The sequence below is a fragment of the Pipra filicauda genome, unplaced genomic scaffold, assembly GCF_003945595.2.
Source record: "Pipra filicauda isolate LSUMZ 115617 unplaced genomic scaffold, ASM394559v2 scaffold77_size3566232_pilon, whole genome shotgun sequence".
Classification (NCBI taxonomy): Eukaryota; Metazoa; Chordata; class Aves; order Passeriformes; family Pipridae; genus Pipra; species Pipra filicauda.
The window spans coordinates 1,172,318-1,193,093 of record NW_024104953.1 but is presented as its reverse complement, the minus strand read 5'-3'; the positions used below and the strand labels follow the sequence as shown (position 1 = coordinate 1,193,093).

The 20,776-nt window shown below is 39.9% G+C and overlaps 1 protein-coding gene across 6 annotated transcripts in view; it reads right to left on the bottom strand.

Annotated features, from left to right (window-relative positions):
* PLCB4 (phospholipase C beta 4) overlaps window positions 1–20,776 on the bottom strand; it is a 169,228-nt gene that overhangs the window by 63,788 nt on the left and 84,664 nt on the right. For all 6 annotated transcript variants that reach the window (XM_039389842.1, XM_039389843.1, XM_027747994.2 and 3 more), the window contains 8 exons: window positions 20,151–20,248; window positions 18,224–18,304; window positions 17,856–17,915; window positions 16,476–16,619; window positions 7,388–7,467; window positions 6,774–6,827; window positions 1,593–1,674; window positions 430–530 (listed from right to left, as the gene is read on the bottom strand). In XM_039389842.1, coding sequence (XP_039245776.1) covers window positions 430–530; window positions 1,593–1,674; window positions 6,774–6,827; window positions 7,388–7,467; window positions 16,476–16,619; window positions 17,856–17,915; window positions 18,224–18,304; window positions 20,151–20,234 — 686 coding nt within the window. In that variant the 5' untranslated portion in view covers window positions 20,235–20,248. The remainder of the gene's footprint in view (window positions 1–429; window positions 531–1,592; window positions 1,675–6,773; window positions 6,828–7,387; window positions 7,468–16,475; window positions 16,620–17,855; window positions 17,916–18,223; window positions 18,305–20,150; window positions 20,249–20,776) is intronic.

Below are 20,776 nucleotides of genomic sequence, written 5' to 3'. Positions count from 1 at the left end.
TCCTATAACTTAACAAACATTACTTCATAAAACAACATGTAAGTCCTCCAGCTGAGAATAAATTGAGCGAGGAAACTTTTTAAACTTCAAATTTCTTATTTAATTTAATTAGTTCACATACTGTGTTAATCACCTAAAGGAGCAAGTTAAAAATTACAGTAGTTAGTAAAGCCAATGCAAAAAAAAAAAGTTCCAGGTGCTTCCTCTAACTCATGTAAAAGTTGCTCTGACATACAGAGTGAACTTTTACATTAACAGTCTGAGAGGGAAGGAAGGGGAAAAACATAGACTTGAGCTTGTCTTAAAGTACTGTTGATGCTACTAGAATTCAAGGTTAGGTAAATTTTACAGTGTTCTGTCACTATTAGATATGGACTAAAAATACAGCAAAATGTCTTTAAAGCAGGATTAAATTAAATTTGAACTTACATCTTCTTAAAGAGGTCCTCTATGTCAGTTCGGGGACAAATCTTTTGGGTGAGCTCATAAAATTTCTCGTAAGTAAATGCTGCAGGCTCGATTTCATCATTCTGCAACAAAATGTAAAGGTACGTTTATCCAGAAAAGAGAGCTTATCTGCTCTTTTCCCAAGAGAATATCTCATATCAGAAAAAGCAACCGAGAACTGGTTTAATCTCTTTACCTGGTATAGATTTACCCAGTTTCTTCTGTACTTTCTGAAAGCAGTTCTTAATTCATCTTTATCATAAATCTGTTTGATGTGCTCACAGTAACATTAATTCTACATAAGCACAGGGATGGAAAACAGTCTGTTTTATTTCTGAGGAGTAAAAAAAAAAACCCAAAACATTCAAAATATTGTACAAATTTCAGGATACTTATATTGAAGCCAAGGAACATTGAGAAGAAGTCCCAGGTTTGGTGCAATGGTTTTAAAAAGCTGGGCAGTTCTCATACAGGGGGCATGTAAAACTTCCATGAGGATTGAAATGCATGGATAACATATTCAGTGTCATGTCCTCCTCTGGACAAGATAAGAACTGTAGGAGTGAGGAAAAATCTCAGGTGCCAGGGATTCATGTCATTCTACACCCCATCTCCCTGGCTGGAGATTGCAGCCTCACCAGGTGGTTGCTGCAGTCAGGCCAAGAAGGGCTGGAGTCTCCAACATGAAAGAAGAGAGACTGGGGAGGGTGTAAAGCCAAAAAAACTATCTGCAACCATCACCAGCCATCACCCCTTGCAGTTGGCAGGGGCTCCTGCTGTGAGCGGGGCAGAGCCGGAGAGCAGCTCTCCAAAGGACAGGAGCAAAGAGCAGCAGGAGTCCAAAAAATTAAACGAAAAAGACATTACATGCATATTTTGTGCTCATACACTTTGTATAAATGAACAAAAGATAATCTGTGACAAAAAATAAAGGAAGCCTCATCTAAGAGGTTTAAGGACCACTGTGTCATACAGATTTTAACTACATTTTGGCTTTAGTAAACAACCTACAGTGATTATTAAGTTATTCATGAACAACAAGCATGTTTTTTTTGTGATGCAAATGACTTAGATTACAGCTACAAATGTGATTGAGTCATCAGTTTATTAGTATACAAAAACAGTTATTCAAAACCGCTAAATACCTTTCCGCTGGGAAGACCCAATTCCTTAAGTGCCTGAAAGATGACTTTTTCCGTTTTACCTGATGCAAAGGTTCTGGTAATGCTAAAACAAAAAACAGTGGAGAGAAAAAAAAATAAAAGAGAAATGTTAGTCACTTTTTAAACAATCGGTTCTCCCTCCCTTGCTTTTACTGCCAACATTTTGCTCTGGCTTCAGCTGATGAACATAAGTATCTTCCAAGTACTCGTGCAGTTGAAGAAGTGCTCTAAGCTTCACAGAGCAGCCCTGCTCTGCCTGCAAGCCAGCCATTAGAAAATACATCAAAATAATGAACTGCAAAAAGAACAAAAGAGGGGTTTTTTTTCCAATATGCTGGGACACAGGGCCATGCAAAGCATTATTCTGTTTGCTCTTTTAAACTGTGTGCCTAGGTAAATGACTGTGTTTAAACAGCAGCACATTCTACAAGTTGAGGGGACTCATGTCTCCAGCCACTCCTGGTTGTGGTGACCAAGCACTGACCTGTGCCTTCCAGGTCACACATAAGATCGGTGTGGACTGTTCCCAATGGCAGCTTCCCTCCTCTGTCCTCTTCAAGGAGTGGTTGGTGTCAAATCCCATTCCAGCTGCAGTGCCCACTCCTCCCTCTGGAAGCTCCCTCACCTTGCAGCCATTGAGAATATCCTGTTCTAGTCATACTCCACACAAATCCTCTATAGAGGTAGATCTCAGCTGCCACTGAAATATTTCCATCAAACTGATTACCATCCTACTCCTTCCTGAAAGCAGAGGTGATTTCACCATGTATCCAACTGACAGACCAGTTTCTCTTGGAATGTCATAAATCCCCCAGAGTGTAGCTGTTTGGTGTGAGTAATGTGGAAGCCTTTGGCCTATTTCTGTTTCCATTTGAGATGAGTTTGAATAACCTCTGACTTTGGAAATGTAGATCCAAACTTGACAGCTCTCCTGGCTTCTGTTTAGGGTCTAAGCTACAATGACATGTCCCACAACCCCTTGATTTTAGTGTCTCAGCCTGGAGAGAAAAACTCCATTCTGTCTCCAAAATCTATTTGTAATGCTAATAAAAACTGTACATTGGGAAAGACTCCCTGGCTGCTGATAAGAATGTGTTGCTCTTTATCATCAAGCGAGACAAACATTTCCTGAGACTTTTAGTTAATCTCACGCATAAGAAATAATTTCACATGGAGAGAGGTGGGAAAGAAACTGTTGCTGTTATTTGTTGCCATAGCAATTCACAGTTGTTTCACCCTCCAAAACACTCTAAACTGCCTATGTAAATATTTTCATACTTAAAAAAAAAATAGGACCAGGAAGTGAAAGATCTAATTGATAAAATAATGTTTTAACAAATCTTAGCCATTTTTTTTTCTTACTGGGTTCTTACAACGGTTAGATCTCTATGTGCCTATTTAGGCATCTAAGTTTGTTATTTGATTTTCCAAAGCTGATAAGTACCAAGATATTTTCACTAAAATGTAGACAGAGTTTAACTCTAGGCACTTGTTTTTTAAAAAAAATCTAAGGCATCTATTTTTCTGCTAATTCTAAAACAGAGTAATGTCAGCTCTACAATTTACAACCTATTTCCAGCCCTGTAAAAAATTCTATGTCTGCTCTAATGAATCCAGCTCCAGTAATAAATGTCCTGTAAAGCATGTAATATTGGTGTAAGTAATTAATCAGAAGCTGTGTGCCAAGATTCCATGGCTGCAGGGAACTTATTTTTGATGCCAAACTACTTTTTTATTTCATAAAAGATGACAGCAAACATAGCAATAATTTGCAATGAGAGCAGCAGTGTAGAAAAGATTGCATGAATCAAAAAAGATTGTGAAAATACAGCGTGATGCTTTTATTTTGCTAAGGCTGTAGGAAATAAAACTGCTTTGCCCTCTATCAGAAGAGACTTAATCTGAGCAGATTCATCTTGTTCACCTACAGGTGTTTACTCCTCATGTCCTACAGGGCTTTGGGTAACATGTCAATGTACTTCCTCATAAATATTTAAAATACTTCCCAATTCTGGAACTGAGGAGTACAAATGTATCGTGCTTGTTGATGGATTAAATGCCTTGGTTTCTTCAGACCTTCGTGACTTTCCAACCATTACTTCAAAAATCAAGCCAACACAAACTGTTGAAATCAATCTTTTTCCGTGGCTCCAACTTATTTATCAGCTTGGCTTGAACTGGAAGGACCCCTGTCTACACTGTAGGAGAAATTCTCTATCTTTGATTTCCAACCAACGTGGAAGTACTGAAACAGATCCCTTCCAGGTACTCTGGAGTAATCAATTGGAAACATACTTACAAAAAAACTCTACTTGCAAGTTAACTAAACTGCTGTAAAACAGATTTAAGCCTCATTTGTCATAGTTTAGCTTTGTCTTCTTTTTTTTTTTTTTATATATATATTTTCACAGTTAGAAGCTGTATTTGCTTAAATCCTTTTAAACGTAGTTATACAAAGGGATAAGCATAAATTGAGCAGAGCTAATTTCTAAACAGGCCCTTGCTGAGCAGGTGCAACTTGCACATGTAGAAAATCCATTTTCTGCCAAGAGAAAGCTACATGGAAACCAAGTGGATTTTTTTTAACAAACGCTGACCTTTTTAAGTCATCACTTACAGTAGCATCAAAACCTGAAAATACAAAATATCTTACAAATGCCCTGTCCTCGTAAGAGCTGTAGGTGTAATTCTAGACTCAGACTGCTAAAACTTATTGAAGCCCAAAAGGCAAAACTGCTACTCTTCTAAGGTTTTCACACTGCTAACTGCCAGAATTTCTTCTCTCTCAGATGCAGTAGCTTGCTAGCAACAGTTATATGCCCCAGACTACATTAAAAAATCCAAAATAACTGAGAAAAATCTTTGTGACTTTGCAACTTCCAACTGTCCCAATGAGGAGTCATGAACATTTATGCCATTCACCACCAAGAGCCCTGGGATTTTCACCTTCCCGAGGCTCATCGTTCCCTATGACCATGTGCTGGTTGCAAAAATATGTTTTAAACTTAAGAAATGCAAGGAGCTCTGATTCTGCAAGTGAGACTTTTTTTTTCCCCTCGGCGTTTTACTGCAGTTCTGTGTAAAAATAACTACAGGTGGATATTGTGATACACTCCTACAGCTGAACAGAGCTGCTGGGTATTCTGATTCTGAGAGAGAAACCTTCCTTCCCCTCTGTGTCCCCAGAGCTACAGCAACTGCTACAGGAGTCCCTGAGCATCAGCAGAAGGTGGAGGTTGAGGAAACAGGGCTGTCTAGACAACAATGGATTTAAAAACAGGTAAAAGGGAAGGGTCAGTTGGAAGGGAAGCATCAGTGGTTTAGAGCAGTGGAAGAGCTACTGAGAGGGAGGTTTAGGTAAACTTGGTGCCCCTTGCACAGCAGAGCCATTCAGCTCTCATTTCCCAGCACTTCCCAGCTTGCCTTCCTCTTACACATCCCTCTCCTCACCCATCCAGCTCTCCTTCTGTTCCCTTTTTTATCTCTCCGTGCTCCTTTTCCACACTAAGTGTTTGTGGGATGAAGTGGGAAGCAGCGAATTCCCCCACATTCCATGTTGCCCAGTGCTGGGACACCTGGGTGTCTGTGTCCCACTTCGTTGCAGGATCAGGCCCATCTCCTGGCTCTCCCATGATTCACCCTCTTTCCCTGCAGAGCAGACTGATTTTTCCCTCCTTCACTCACACTCCTCACTGACACCTCTCCCAGTCCTTTCAGTAGGCAATACAGTGCTTCCTGGATGAGCCCCAAAACATTCCCACCTTTTACCCACACCAACATAATGCGTTCCTTGGAGCCTCCAGATTTAGAGGAGATTCAGCTTCATGGAAGAGCAGATCCCTTACAAAACTACAAGCAAACTACTTTTGCAATAAATTAAGCTGCTAGAGGTCGATTTATGTCGGCCTGGAAACACTGCAAATTTGAATTTAAAGATTTAATACACTGGAACCAGTGGACTGGTCCATCTTCAGCACCAGGCAGACTTCTCTGCATACATAAATCAGGGTGCTGTAGCACAATGGAGGGAATTTATGCCTCACTAAATGTGATGTAAAATATTTAAAGGCTGAAACAGTTTCAGACAAGCTAGCAAACCATAAATTCATGCCGAGGAATAGAGCTCTGTGTTCAAACACAGGCATAAAGCTCCAAAGTCTTGAAAATTAATTTGTCCCTGTAGCATTGTTCCCTCGTCGTTGCCCTCCAGTTGATATTCCTCATGGGACATGTGCACAGAAGGTGTTTTATGGCAGCTGAGTTGGGAAGATTAATACACTGAAGCAGCCTTAGCACCTTCAAGGTGTCACCTGAGTCATGAGGCTACAGAAACCTGGAAAGCACTTGGCAGGCCCATTGTCTTTCTGCAGATTCTATGGATGCAAAATCCTCTTTTTCTCCCTTGATAAAAACCCTGTCGTGTGAGGCTTATCTTACAAAGGCCTCTTTTCTTGCTCCCTTCTGTGAGTTTCTACTTATGAGAAAACAGCATGCCCCAAAAATGTGGTTTTCATGTGCTACATAAAGAGAAAAGCAGCTCAGTGTATCAGCAAGAATTAATTTCTAGAGCAGGAGGGGGGAGAACTGCTGCCTGGCCAGAGAGGACTGAAAATCAGTAATCTGTAATAGTTAATAGCTGTACAGAAAGAAATACACTGTTCCAGCTTTGCTGTTACTCAAAACAACTAACCCAACAGTTCATTTACCATGTGCAGAAAACCAAATATTATCTGGGGGGTTCCTATAAAAGCAGAAGTATTTTTGGCAGAGTTATGTCTCTTTTACAAGGAACATTTTAAAATGTACCTTTTTGTCCTCTACTTAACTGGTCTGAAAGCTTTTATGGTTCTTTTTAAAAGGATTTTATGAAATTTTACAACTGAAAAATCCATCCCAGAGTTTTAAGATGAAAAATCTGATGCTCTAAGTGATTTTGAATTACAGGAACTTTTCATTACAATGGTCTACAAAAAACCTCGATTAGGCTGATAAGAAGAGCTGCCTAATTTACTGAGGAGGTCAGCTAGGAATGTCTGGTTCTGTACTTACTCTTACATATGCATTAGTAATAATTGATATTACATTGCACTATGAAGTCACAGAATTTTATTAACATTATACAATCAGTACCTGACAACAGCTGGAACTCCCAGTTGTGCTTACCTCCGAACTGGAATTTTCCCATTTGTGTTTGTTAGGAAGGCCAACTTCATCCAGCTGAAATTAAGAATGAAATACTTTTAAAATACTATTTATTAAAATTGGGATCTAGATACTAAGGTTTAGCTTAAGATTATTGCCCTGTCTGTGAAATGAGTACAAAAAAAATAATTGTTCCATAGAAAGAACATTTTTCTGCAACCTCTTAGTGCTTGAGGCAGAGCAGTTCATCAAATGTGAAGGTAAAAAGCAGCACAAAAAAAAAATCAGTACAGCAATTAAGACAAGTGTGAAGACAAGAAAGTCTCCTGGGGTTTCCCTTGCATATGCATCAAGGAAAGAACAAACTAGACAATAATTAAAACATACAAAACAATAAATCAAATGAACAGTTATAAATTCTTTTATAATTTCTACTGGGCAGGTGCCAGATATAGCCTTGAGACTTCTTTGGTCTCAATGAAAGACAAACTCCTAAGTAATTTAACACACTTTTTCTTTATTACACTGTTTTGTGATTGTAAACGTTGAAGTATGAAAACCAATTTTTTTTTTCAATTCTAAGAAGGAAAATACAGAAAAATAAAAGAGAAGGGGAAGGAAAGAAAGTAACTTACTGTTTTTTGAGACATGTCATTGGACTGACATTGTTAGCTCTAAAGTTGTGGATGATGGATCCAAGCCCTTCTACCCATTGCTGAAAAACAGGAAAATATAGAAACACCAAATTAGGAAAACGGGAGAGGGAAGAAGTATGAAAGCTTTTCCTGGGGGAAGGCTCTTTCTTGGAGCTATGGATAATGTTAATAACTTCTGCTGAGGAAAAAACCTGCCCACTTCACAGCCTATACCATGGAAAAGTCCAGCCACCTTTCACCCATTACCATTTCATCCTTCCCCAAACAAAGTGACTGTGCTTTCCATTCTCCCAAATACCACGTGGAGCATCAGTGGTGCTCTTAAACCAGTTTATTGCCAGCCAAGGCGAGTGGTCCATTGATTGATTTATTAAGCCCTCTATTTATAGCCTATATAAACATTTACCTCCCTTTCAGTGGCAGGGGGCAATATCAGCTATTAGTAAGCAACATGATGTAATATCTGATGAGATATTCAACTGGTCCAGCTTTAGAAAAGGAATGAAACAAACCAATAACAAGCCAGAGGCACAATAATTGCTGTGTGACACCAACATCATCTAACACTGTTACATATTCAAGTTCTGCTTGCTTGCTTGCTTTCATCCTTAAAAAGCACAACATTCCCATAATCACTGGGATGGCTTTCAGCCAACAGCAGCATTACAGCACTCACTTATGTAATTCCATTTTTATGGATCTATTTTTCTACTATAGCCTGCACCTAGACTTTGCAGTAGTGTATAGAAGCAGCTTAAGGATTAGGCCCTAACATGAACACTCATTGATTGCAGCAAGAATTCCTGGCAGGATAAAGCTACAGGAAGGGGAAAAAAATGACAGCACTACAAGCCAAGCTCAATCTCAATTATGCCATTGTAACACCAGGATTACTCAACAGATAATTTACACTGGTGGAACTGAGATGGGCTTTGGTCCACTGCTAAACATTAACCTTGTGAATAAAGAAGCTTTTTGCTTCTGGCCAAATTCTGTGCATGCAGCTTGAACTGACTTGGGCAGGATCCAGAATTTGACACTTATAAATAGATGCAGATGAGTGTATTTTTCTTTTCATGAATGAGTGCTGTACATCTGCAATACAGATGGAAAAAAATCATGATTTATATTGGAGGAATACTAATGTCTTTGGGAAATGGCACACTGTAAACTGCAGGCAGCAAATCCTTGTGGGCTAAAACAAGGTCTAAGGTGACACTTCAAGAGACAAACACACTTAAGCAGATCCTTGTACTCGTGACACACTAAATCCATTTTGTTTTAGGAAAAGTAGCCACATTCATTTTTTAATTAATCTTTTTAAAATGATCTTTTAAATAAGTACTGCATAAAATATGCATTCTAATAGTGAATCTGAGAATCATTTGAAAATAGAAGTCTGACTTATGAGAAAAGCTAGTATTTGGGGTTTCTTAGGTGTGTTTTTGTGCTTGAAAACAACCAGGAACAGTCTGACCTCCCATCTCTATTTTTCCAACTGCATGAGTACAATGACAGTAGTCAGAGGATGACGGTACTGCCTAAGGAAGATAAAGAAAGCAAGGTTCATGGGGCAAGATAATATTATTTATTAGAGCTGATATAACTGACAGATACAGGAAACACTTATCTTTTCCAACAAATGTTCTCTCACCTCAGGTGATAAAGGAATAGAGCTGGTGATAATTTCAGGGTAAATGCCTGAACAAGTCTTACATAGATTTCAATTTCCTAGAACTGTCAAAATTCATCATTAACTACCTACATTTGGGGTTTTGTGGTTTGTTTGGGTTTGGGGTTTTTGTTTGGGCTGTTTTGTTTTTATTTAAATCAGCAAAATGTAACATTGCTGCTGCATTAACACTGTCACACGTATACAAACATTTATCCTCGTGATTAGTCTGCAGTCCCTTCCAAACTCCTCCACCTTTCAGCACTGATCCATAACAGCACAACGGCACAGGCACTGCAAACAAAAAAACCTTTGCAAAATTAAATTACACAAAATGCATGCTGTGAATAAGCTTCAGTCTTTTTCTTTTTTCCTACCAAAAGCCACCACTGACGCAGCACTGATGATATCACCATTTCAACCAGAAACAAACACCTACAGATCCATTCTGATTTGAAGGCAATGGATTACAACTACACCAGACATAACAAAAACTAACATTTCAAAGTAAGGTTACCCTGCACTCAGCTCTGAAGTTACTTCTGTACATCAAGAGAAGCTGCCAAAAGGAACACTTCACAAGTAGAGAGAGAAATCAATACACTAACCACTTACCAAGTGGTATTTTTGCAGGAGTTGTCCCGATGATTCCCACTTTAGAGGCCTCCCTAATCTTTTTTTCAGTGTTAATGCCCTTTCCTGATAGAGATGCCAAACCAGGAACTCCACTCCCTTACAGCAAAAGAGCACAAATCTGCAGCCAAACACTGACAAGCCACAAAAGCATCACACCTCTGCTGGCACCAAGGGAGCCAACTAAGAGCCTCCGTCCATCTCTGAATCATCTTCACATCGGTGTGATGTCCCCTGGGCAAGACATGACAGTTCCACAGACACGTCTGCCCATCTGTTCCACCCCACACTGCTGCACCACAAGGAAGCATCTGGCTGCTTGCCCTTCATTTGGGGGCTAAAGCAGGTTCTGGGGCGTTTCATCAGACATGGCCCACAGTTATCAGCTGGCCCCAAATTAACCAGGAATACAGCAACAAACAAATTCAACAACACATTCAAAACACACAGATTTTTTGTCCTTATGAGCCAGACTAGTCTCCAAATAACAACTATCTTCATAATCACTTTTAAGGCACTGTGATCCAGTGCACGGATAGCCACAAAATTCAATGTCAAGCTGGCAATATATTGCTTTCCTGACAATATACCATTCCCAGATTTAATGCACACTTGTCTGATGACCTTGCAGGAAGGATGAAAGAAGAGATCAGATTTCTCTCAGCTAACACACTATGAAGTATTCAGCAGCAGCCTTCCTTATATGCTATGATAGCACTTCTTATTTTACAGATGAATCTGAAAGATCTGTAAATTTATGTAAGTGACAAGGATAAAGATCCTCAGTTCTCTTCTTTCACGCTCAGCATTTTCAAATCACTATCTCTGCAAAGAAGGAAAATCCTGTAACAAGATGAAATTCTCAGGTAGATAGGAAACACTTCACTTGGGTCTTACAGAAAGTACAGAATGTTTTTGATAGAAATCAGGGTACATTGGATTCTTACTGATGCTAGTGCTGAGCATTTTCCAATTTTCAAAATATGGTTCAGTACCTTTCATCTGTCAATGTAACTCCTGAGTGGCTCCCTACATACAAATATTATTCCAGATTCATAGAGGAATCTGGGCCCTGCTATCTAATCCTAGAAAAACAACAATCATGAAAAGAAACAAAACCAAACACAAGCGCACCTTAAGTTCAGACCCTCAGGCTGACACAAGAGGCCAAAATCTACGCTGCAGGTTGGAATAAGCAGCCTGTGTTGTTTTTCTCTAACAAGATCAAACACTGTCAAGCATCTCTAGAAGGAGAAAGTACATGAAAAACTGACTGAAGAAGCACTCTCTCAGCTTTTGCTGTAGCACTCAAATGCTTCTGAGGCACTTAGTGACCCTGCATTACCTGAGGTTCATCGATGAAACACGGGCAGCAGTGGCAGGGTGCATGAGTAAGTTTGGCCTTTCAACCCTCTTTTAGCCATCAACCTTTCATTTAGGGGGGGTTAAAAAGAACAAAACTTATGAAAGGTTAAAAATCACCATAACCTACAGCTCATGAAACTCTAGACAAGGTCATGCACAGATTATTTACTGATGAGGTCAGTATCATCCAGGCCTCTGGAGGTCTTACCTTCACTTTTTCAGTGCAGTCTCTCCAGAGTTATTTCACACATCAGGAAAGGAGGCATTGCCCTCCAATTTTGGTATTCAGTGCCTATGACTGGCTGTTAGAGGCAAGGGCTTGACAGCTGGAGGGTTCAGGGAGCCCAGGGAGAATAGATCCGTGTTTCCCACCTCTTCCCAAGCCAGCTGGGGGCTGGCAGGACTCCCTCGCCCTCATCCAGCGGCACCATGACCAGCAGATGTCCCTCTTCCCTCAATGCAGATGTCTCAGGACTCATTTCTGTTCCATGAAAATTCCCTTTCCTCTCATGCCAGTCAGTGACAGTGCCAAACCTATTCCCTACCTGACCAACTGCAGCGCAGACCTGAAGGGTGTTGCTGTGAAAATTCTGGCACAGAGATGAAAGGTGTTCTTCTGACTTTCAAGTATTCCATCAGGAAAGGTGAGGCTTGCACACTCTGTACTGGGAGTTGCCTGATGTGTCCAGACTGCTACCACACTTCACCAAAGCTTTCCACCCTGGAACTGCTTTCCCAGCACTGGAGGGGTCTACTCTGAAAGCGGCTGGAAGAATCATTTTGGCTGCTTTTGTATGCAAACTAAGAAAAACATAGTGGAGCTCTACACAGTGAAATCCACCTCCTGGCTACAGAAAACCAGGGCTAAAGTTTTCAATTTACTGATAATTCTGCAGTGGCATAGCCAAGAAAGAAAACCAAAAGGCAGAAAAGCACATGGAAATCACTGACACTGAAATGCTGGATGGAATATGAAGATCTCTCTAGAGAATGTGGAATTATACTTGGCACAGGGCTACCTGAGTAGGTAAGCTGTGGTCATATAGTTAAGACAGTCATGAATTAGAAAACTGTTTATCACATAGGCTTCGAGACATAAGTCATATATACTAAAACAGAGGGACACAGAGAACAGTAGTAGGCTTCTGGAGTTCTGCTCAAGCATGTTTTGCAGGTTTCTTGGAAAGTTTTGCTTCAAAACACCAAAACAAACCAAAGCTATAGGAAAATAGAACTTTTCTGTAATGTATTTGTGGCATGTTCCCATAGGGATCTTCTGCTACCTCCTATCTGCCCTCTTAACAATATGATTTGGGCAAATACTTAATAGTTTGTTTTGTGGGGAAAAAAAATCCGGGTCAATCAGGCCAGGTTGGATGGGGCTCTGAACAACCTGCTCTAGTGGAAGGTTCCCTGTGCACGGCAGGGGTTGGAATTGGGTGGTGTTTAAGGTCCCTTCCAACCCAAACCATTCTATGATTCTATGAAACACAATTTTTCTGTAACTCAAGAAGAGCCAGATAGAAACACCCACAAAACCGATGAGCCTGGAGTGCTTCATCTCACCAAAACCATAACGGTCCATTTAACTATTTTAAACAAATTGGAAAAAAAAAAAGAAAAATTAAAAATATCATTCCCACTGAGAAGTTTAAGAATGTTTTTCAGCTGCAGTCGTCTTCCATGCCATAAATATTATGAGCTGCATGACAAAGCCTGCATTTACCTTTATGTTGTTTGCCAGCATGTGAGTAATACAGCATTTCTGCACGTGCTGTTTGTTCATCCTGGCTCCTCACAGGTTAAGCCATCAGTGCGTGAATCACTGTCTCAGTAACACACCTGAAGAAAATACCTATTTTCTATCAAATCTAATCAAAACTGTAAAACCAGTTTGTTTTACATCTGCTGCTCCCATCCCGACCCACTGCCAGAGGAACTGTGCCAGAGGAATCAGCACTTCCCAGCCAGATTATCTTAAACACTATTGTAAGCTTTGCCCCTGAATATGTGACATGAGCCTAACATTATGGCTTTCTGAATTAGGAGTGTTCACATGAAGCCCTCTGCCAGCAGGGCAGGGGGAACAATACTTTCTGGCAGAAGGGCAAAACCCATCAGTTGGAGAGATGGTCCTTTCCAACAACACAGCTGGATCTGGGAAAGAAAAACTGTCAGGACAAATTTACGCCCGATATTCGTAAATATTACATAATGTTAAAAAACCTGACTTAGGTTAATCTATTAAGTTAAACTCCTTAATGCATTGCCAAAGTGGATGAGCAAAGAAGACAAGAGATCCATATTCTGGATCGCTGAAGTACAACAGCTTTACTGGACTTGTGCCATTTTTGGATAGGCAGCCTGCGTGCCATGGGCTAAACCTCACATCAGCACTACATCCCTTCTGCACTAAGGAAATTCACCCCTAAATACCCACAGGCCTTTTCAAATGTCCTGGACTGAGGAAAACAGATCATCCGATTACTGGGTCACAGCAAGTCCATCTGAGAAGTAAAAAAGAAAAATACACACATAGGCTCACACCTCTCATATGTGTGTGTGTGTGTGTGTGTGTTTTAATTTTAGCTCAGGGTAATTTATACAACCTGATTTAATCAGGATTCCAAACATCAGGTTTTAAATTCCACCTTTTACAGTCACTCTCTGCTGCCACAGTGGAGCTGCTTTAGGAGTGGACCACGACAGCTGCTTGCAATCAGAGACAGAGTACACCCTATTTTGTGGCTGTTTTAAGAGTGGAAATGAAAACCAATTTCTCAGCTGAAAACACCAATAAAATTTAAGTAGATAGAGTGTAAATACCAGAGTTGGAGCTTGGAGACAAGTGGAGGGATAATAAACACGCTCTTGTTGTTGGAATAGCTGTACTTGGAGCTCAGCAATGCCTTGGCCAGACCTGCTGAGCACACTGGCACAAGGGGCAGAGGAACCTGGGGCTGCCCCACTGCAGAGGTGATGACAGAAGACAACTGCCAGCCCGTGATGGGGAGGGTTCAGCACTGCCCACAGCAGGCAGCAGCTCTGTGCATGCCCACCTGCCACAGCTGGGGCACCCCAAGGGACTGCCCACACTCTGCTGCCCCATCCTATGGGACCGGGCAGAACCTGCCCCCCCAACGACACCATTCCTTGCATGGACAGCCTGAAGAAGCCAGGAACTTGAATTAATTTTCTTCTTTGTCATGGTTTCTCAGTTCCATTATAATCCAGCCTTCAGGGAGGAACAATTACTTCTTTTCCAATTGTAAATTACTATCTACAGAAGCAGAATTCCCTTTTGTCCTCTTTCTAGGCAGAAATGTTCTGAGCTTTTGCGTTGGGATTTGCCACTCAATTCCCTTGTTTTAAAGCATCCCAATCAGGCACTGACCAATCCAGGCCTTGGTTTATCTGAGGAAGGGACAGAAGATCTGCAGCAAGTCATGTTCACCTTCCTCATGGCAACAGGGCAGGGACAGCAGAAACCAGGTGCACCCCTTACACGTATCCGGGTTGCTAAACCTACAGTCACTGCCCCTTTTTCTCCAAAATCTTGCCTCTGTTATTTCAAAAGAGGGGCTTACATCTGAACATGGATTAAATCAAGGCCTAATTTAAACTGCTACATAAAAGCTGCATAGCTACTTAACACCATGCAAAGGCTTATTTCTCCAAGAAGAGATTTACTGTGTCGCAGAAGAAAGATGTTTTCTCACGAACAAAACAGGAAGAATTAAGTAGGAACAGCTCCATGTGCAGATAACTCCTAGAAAATTTTATTTTACCACAGAACTGCAGTAGCAAATTGATGTACTTACCATATTTGAAAAGCCAATACAGTACAGACCAAATTACTCAGCGAAGGTAACTTAGAAAGCCCTACATTGATTTTTTTGGCTTGATGTTCTTTATCCTCTCCCTCGTGCCTCAAACATATCATATCAGATCAGGTGGATCATCATTGCTGACAGTTCTGGATATATATTTTGGTGGGAAGGCTCCCAAATGCAGGACTCTCACATATATGGGCCTCTCAGAGCCTCCCCACAGGCGGACTGCAGCATTACACACCATTTTTGGTAGGCAACTTGGCTCTTAATGAAGCAATAGATCTTTTCAGCAGGGTAATTAGCTCATCTCCTGTGACAGTCTGTGTAACTGGCCAACATCCTCACAAACCAATTAGTCTAATACAGCCTATTGAGATCTAAGGTGGCTGAGAAACTTAACTGCAACTTTCTGTTTTCAGATTAAATCAGAGACACTGTTGGGTTAAGTACAAAACTGAATGCTGCCAACATATCCTTTTCTTTGCCTCTCCAATGTTTTCAAAACATAACTGTGGCATGTTATTTCCCTGAAAGCCTGCTGAAAATACACACAATAAAATCGATTTAGTGTACCCATATAAGTTATACAAGTATTTCTCCTATCATGGAGTTCACTCAGTATTGCCAGTGCTTCCAAAGGTATGGATCCAAAGCAACGAAGGATCAAGCAGGTCTGGCAAGGGATTTTGTGATGCTGCATTCAGAAGAAAGTTTTAAAGCAGGTGTGTGTCACTGATCACTATTCAATATTTATATCTCACAGGCAAAACTGATTGTAATCCTAAATTGAATACATACAATCAGAAAGGAAAATCAAAGAATGTGTATTTTTAAAATCCCTTGAATGTCTGAATCTAAGGTACTATCAGCACTCTGGATCAGGTTTCTCAGAGCAGTTTACAGCAGACAGCTCGAGTACCAGGACAGGTGGAGCCCCAGAACTTGCATTGTGAACTGCAATCAAAAGCTCTCAGGAAAGATGACGTGTAAAAAAGTGCCATTGTTTCCTTAGGACTGTTCCATGCCAACGGGAAACAGAAAAGAACCTGGGTACACTGGGATCCCCTTAACTGCAGAGAATTTTCTTTCCTGCCTTTGTCCTTTCAAATAATATGAACCACACAATACAGTCAGGTTATCGCTGAACAGAATTTTGGAGGGCTGAACTCCACCCACCAGGAAAATGGAAGTCACTGCACTTCCCTTCAGCATCCCTGTGACAGAGGGGTAACTGTCACATAGTCTGCTGGACAAGCCCCACATGGAGATACTCAACAGCTGAAGGAATGATCTGTCTTATATTTGCTGGTCTCAGTATCTAATCCTGATAAACTGCCGTGCACAGAGAGGCTGATAAACCCACTGTTTCCTTTCACCCTGGCACACAGACATGTCACAGAGTGCTCCAAATGGATGTTTGCTGTCTTTCCAAAGAGTGAGGCAGCAGACAATAAGCCAGGTATTTCAGTCAGCCAAGCAGGCAGACTTAGGAAAAACAACTGAGCACTGGTGATGAGCTCTTCTTTTATTTTTAACTCCCCCCCACTGTTTAATTGTGAAATACCTTGGCTACTTCTGTGTTTTCCGCTACCATGTAAGTGAAGCTGATGTTCACCAGGTCTATGCCACTGCAAACACACACTATCCGTCCTTCCAACTCGTTTTCTGACTTTCCAACGGTCTCAAGTGCGGTCAGTATTTTGGGATCCTGTGAAACAGAATAAATACCTTGTTACAGCTGCCACATTTCTGTTACGCAGTGCACTATGGCAAAGATGCATTTTCATCTCCATATACATTTACGCCTTTAAACCTTTGCCAATCATAACAAACGAGTGCTTTCACTTCGAAACACTGTGTGTAAACCTGAAAAACGATCTATTTTAACAGTTGGGAACACGACTGTGAGAACTCATGTTTTCATCACGAAAAAGAAAAATTAATCACTCCAAGGACCGGAAACAGAGGAGCAGTATTAATCTCTTAAGTTAATTATTCCAATCTAGTTAAGTCCATAGTTCCTGAGAGTTATGATCTCTGCGACTTCTTGGCTGTTTCTTACAAGCTGGTGTCTGCTGCGGGTCAAGGACTAGAGATTTAATGGGTTTATTTTTTTAAGGAGTAAATTCCTTAGGTAAAGACAGAGCTGAAGTCTGAAGCATATTGGTATGGCTGTCAGCTCATGGGTTGTCTGCAACACCCCTTCTCATGCCCCTCCTCTACGGGGGAGGGACCTTATTCTGTGCATTCCCAAGAGAATTATTAAGAGTTAGTTATCTACAGTTACCACAAAACCACTTAACACGTGGAAGTGGAAATGTACAGTCCCAACAAACCTTCTAAACTAAAGGCCTGGAGGAGGGAGGGCCACAATTCACTGTAGAAAATACTAAGTACTCCTTCTGAAGAATACCACTGAGGATATTCCCAAAGTTTTGGGTTCCTCCAGAATTCCTAGCAAGTACTTCTGTTGATACTCTTCAAAAAGGCAGACTGTGAGGGCAGCTGCCCTCTCAGACCATTTAACTGCATAAAGAAGGATGTAAACAACTTCCTGTGTTTTGTGTCAACGGTGCAAGAAGATAAAACGAATTTTAAACAGATAGGAACAAAATTTGGAAAATGAAACATTTTTTTCCAGATCTGTAAAACAAGTATCACAATACATTGTTACAAAGTAATTAAATACTCCTGATATGTGCTCCTAATGTCTGTTGTTCAGCTTTCCCCTCATCCTGAACCCTGTACTACTTCAGAAAGACCAGAAAGCTGAACCTGCCCGCTGCAAGCGCAGCAAATTAATTCAAAACTTAACATTTTAGATCACGGTTACAAAATAAAAAACTGTGTTGCTGGTATTATCTGAAGAAATGAATGTCACCCTGTATTTCACCTTCAGTTTAAATATCTGTTGTTTAAATGAAGAGTGTAAACCACAGAGTACCTTTGGTACAGCTCCAAAACGAACACTGTTGATCAGGGAACATTCTAATACCTGTCCTTCCTGAAATGATAAAAATAGGTGCAAGTTCAAAGGTCTGTTGAGACACGGCTCCACTAGGAATTGTAGCAAAAATAAACAGTGAATCTCACTTGTTAACACTGTTAACAATATAAACAATATATTTCCCTTCAATATCTGTTATTTTCCTCTTAAATATTTCACTTCTGTCAATTCTGAAAAAAAAAAATAGGATGAAGGCTAGTTTTGTAAATAAACTAACACGGTATTTTAGATGTTTCAAAACTAGCCAGAATATAAATCGAATGCAATAATATCTAATATAGATTCCTGATATAATTGTAATATACCTTTCCTTCACTCTTCCAGCTCAGAAAAAAACCAAATTCATCCACCTGGAAGAGACAGTTGCTTTCAAAGACAAAAGATTCCTATAGAAAAGAAAACACAGACCATTATTTCAGACAGTTTGACAAATATCATAAATTTATTTATTGTTCAAAAATAAAAGACTGTTACATTTCTTCCCAAATACCTTCCTGCAGAATTTGCTATTCCCAAACTAACAAAAGTGAGGGAGGCAGGCTTTAAAAAGATCATTTTTAATGATCTGTCTTCTTGCTGATGCTTGAGACAACTGGATGCACTTAATTAGTATTTTCCTACTTCATTGCAACTATGAAGATGTTTTATTTAATAAAAGCAGTGATTCTTACCTAATAAAAAACCTTAATGAATTGGAATTTTTAAAAAATTATTGAAAATTAAATGCTTCAAACCATGGAAAGGTGAAAATATACATAATTTGCCAATACTACCTTCGAGGTCAAATGACCACATTTCATTTTAACATTCAGAATTTGGGAAGCACTTTTCTGTTAGACTATGGCAGTGTTAATGCTGGGAGCAATTTGTGGCCAGAGTATCGGACAAGCAGAGTTTGGAGGACATTGATTTGTCAGAAGAAATCAGGAAAGAATGGCATTCCAAAGACACTGGGCAAGGCAAAAAATCAGATTAGCTGAATTAAAGAAGAAATTTCCTCCACACACCTCCAGTCTCAATTAGTGCCTCATAAATTAAGCTAAAATGCAGGAAAGGAGCGTGCAGAATCAATCACTTCTCGAAGGACAGAAGGATCCAGAACTTCCTGACTTCCTTAATTGAAAACTGACAGCCATGTGTGCAGAAGAGGAAGCAATCCAGGCTCCCAACTGTATTTTTGATATCACACCAAAACTTGAGCACTAAAATCTCTTTTCTGTCTCACGACAAAGGTGCCAAAGAAGAAACGTGGGCCACACCCCCTCACGTAGGTCCTCAGGGGCTGTTCCTTGAGCAATTATTTGCCGAAGAAAAATAAAGCTTTTCTCAACCTCCTTTCTAAGGAATTCCATGTCCATTGGTATCTTTTTTGTTTATCTAGCAACAAAACTGAAAATACAGGGTAAACCAGCTATCCCTATCTTGGCAGGCCTCGTGATAAAAAATACCTTTTACTTACATTTCAAAAGATAAGAAGCAAATACTAATATCCCTGAAGGCACTTACAGAGATACCTTCAACTTAGAGAGATTTCCTGTCCAAACAAGATTAAAAATAGACCCTGATAAAATTGTTCTTATCACCATATCAATGCTGAGTATAAGGTAAACTTCTCAGCACTTTATTTCAGCTGTGTAAAATGCCCTGTTTTGCATTCCTTTAATAAATTTGGATTAAAGCACAGCTGAAAGTGGGATCATAGTAATCATATTTCAGATAGAGTGCAGATTGATTTTCTGAAATAGATAAAACCCCTCCAGATCTCAAATGGTGCATTTAGATCAGAATATAAATGTTCTGTGTTCTCTCATTTTCCCTTGTGATATGCAGGTCCTCAGTTTATATATTAAAAAAAAGCAATATATTCTCCCTCCCTCCATATGATAGCTGTGCAAAAAATGGGAGACTCACTTTGTTCAATAATGTGCTTTATGAATCTGCAAAGATGAGTTTTATGCATGTTACAGGTATTTTGATCCAATTCTCCCCTTTTCTTCCTCGGGGCTTATTTCAAATCAGAGGGATTAAATATATTTTAAAGCCGTTTCTTTTAAAAGCAAAAAACTGTACAGCAATAAAGTGTGTTGGTATTGCCTCCCCACAGACACTTCTGGAGGTATTACCAGATAAAATGAAAGTTTCTTTGTGTACAATGAAAGCAAACCATGAAATATTCTATCACATCTGCATATTTAAAAGAGAATAGCAAATGAAAGGCAAGTGGCCTCTTACCTCTTCATATCTATCAAACACAGCTCCATCTTGCATAAAAGAGGGAACTGGCTTCTGCCAGTTAAATTCATAAGGTTTTGCCATGATAGAAGAAAAACCTGAAATGGGATGAAAAAGCAGAGTTCAATTATGTCCTTTGAGAGGAGCATTTCAAAGTCCATGTAGGAAAAAAAGTGAGTTCTAGCTTTTCCTTTCACACAGAAATATTAATAAGTCGCAGTGCGTTTCCCAATCAAGAGTTTTCCCCATAGGAGTATTTTTGTTTCATATCTTCAAAATGAAAAATACTTGTAAAACCTGTGTCTGAACTTAATTATTTGAAAAACACTTGCACTGTAACTTCCAGAGTGTAATGAGGCTGGGATTAACAAAGCTCTAGGTGACACAGAATACCACAAGCTGTAATATAGAAAAGTGCCTTTTTTTTTTACAGGACTACATCAGATGCTACACAAACAGCCTGTGTTTTTTCTTAACATCCTAAATTGTATGCTACATAGGCAAAACATGTTTCTTCTGTGTTCTGTATTTCAAAAATCCATTTATATTAAATAAAGTCCTGGGTATTTTCAGTGGTATTGTATACATAACTAAAGATATGGATAATATATCGGTCAAAATTCATA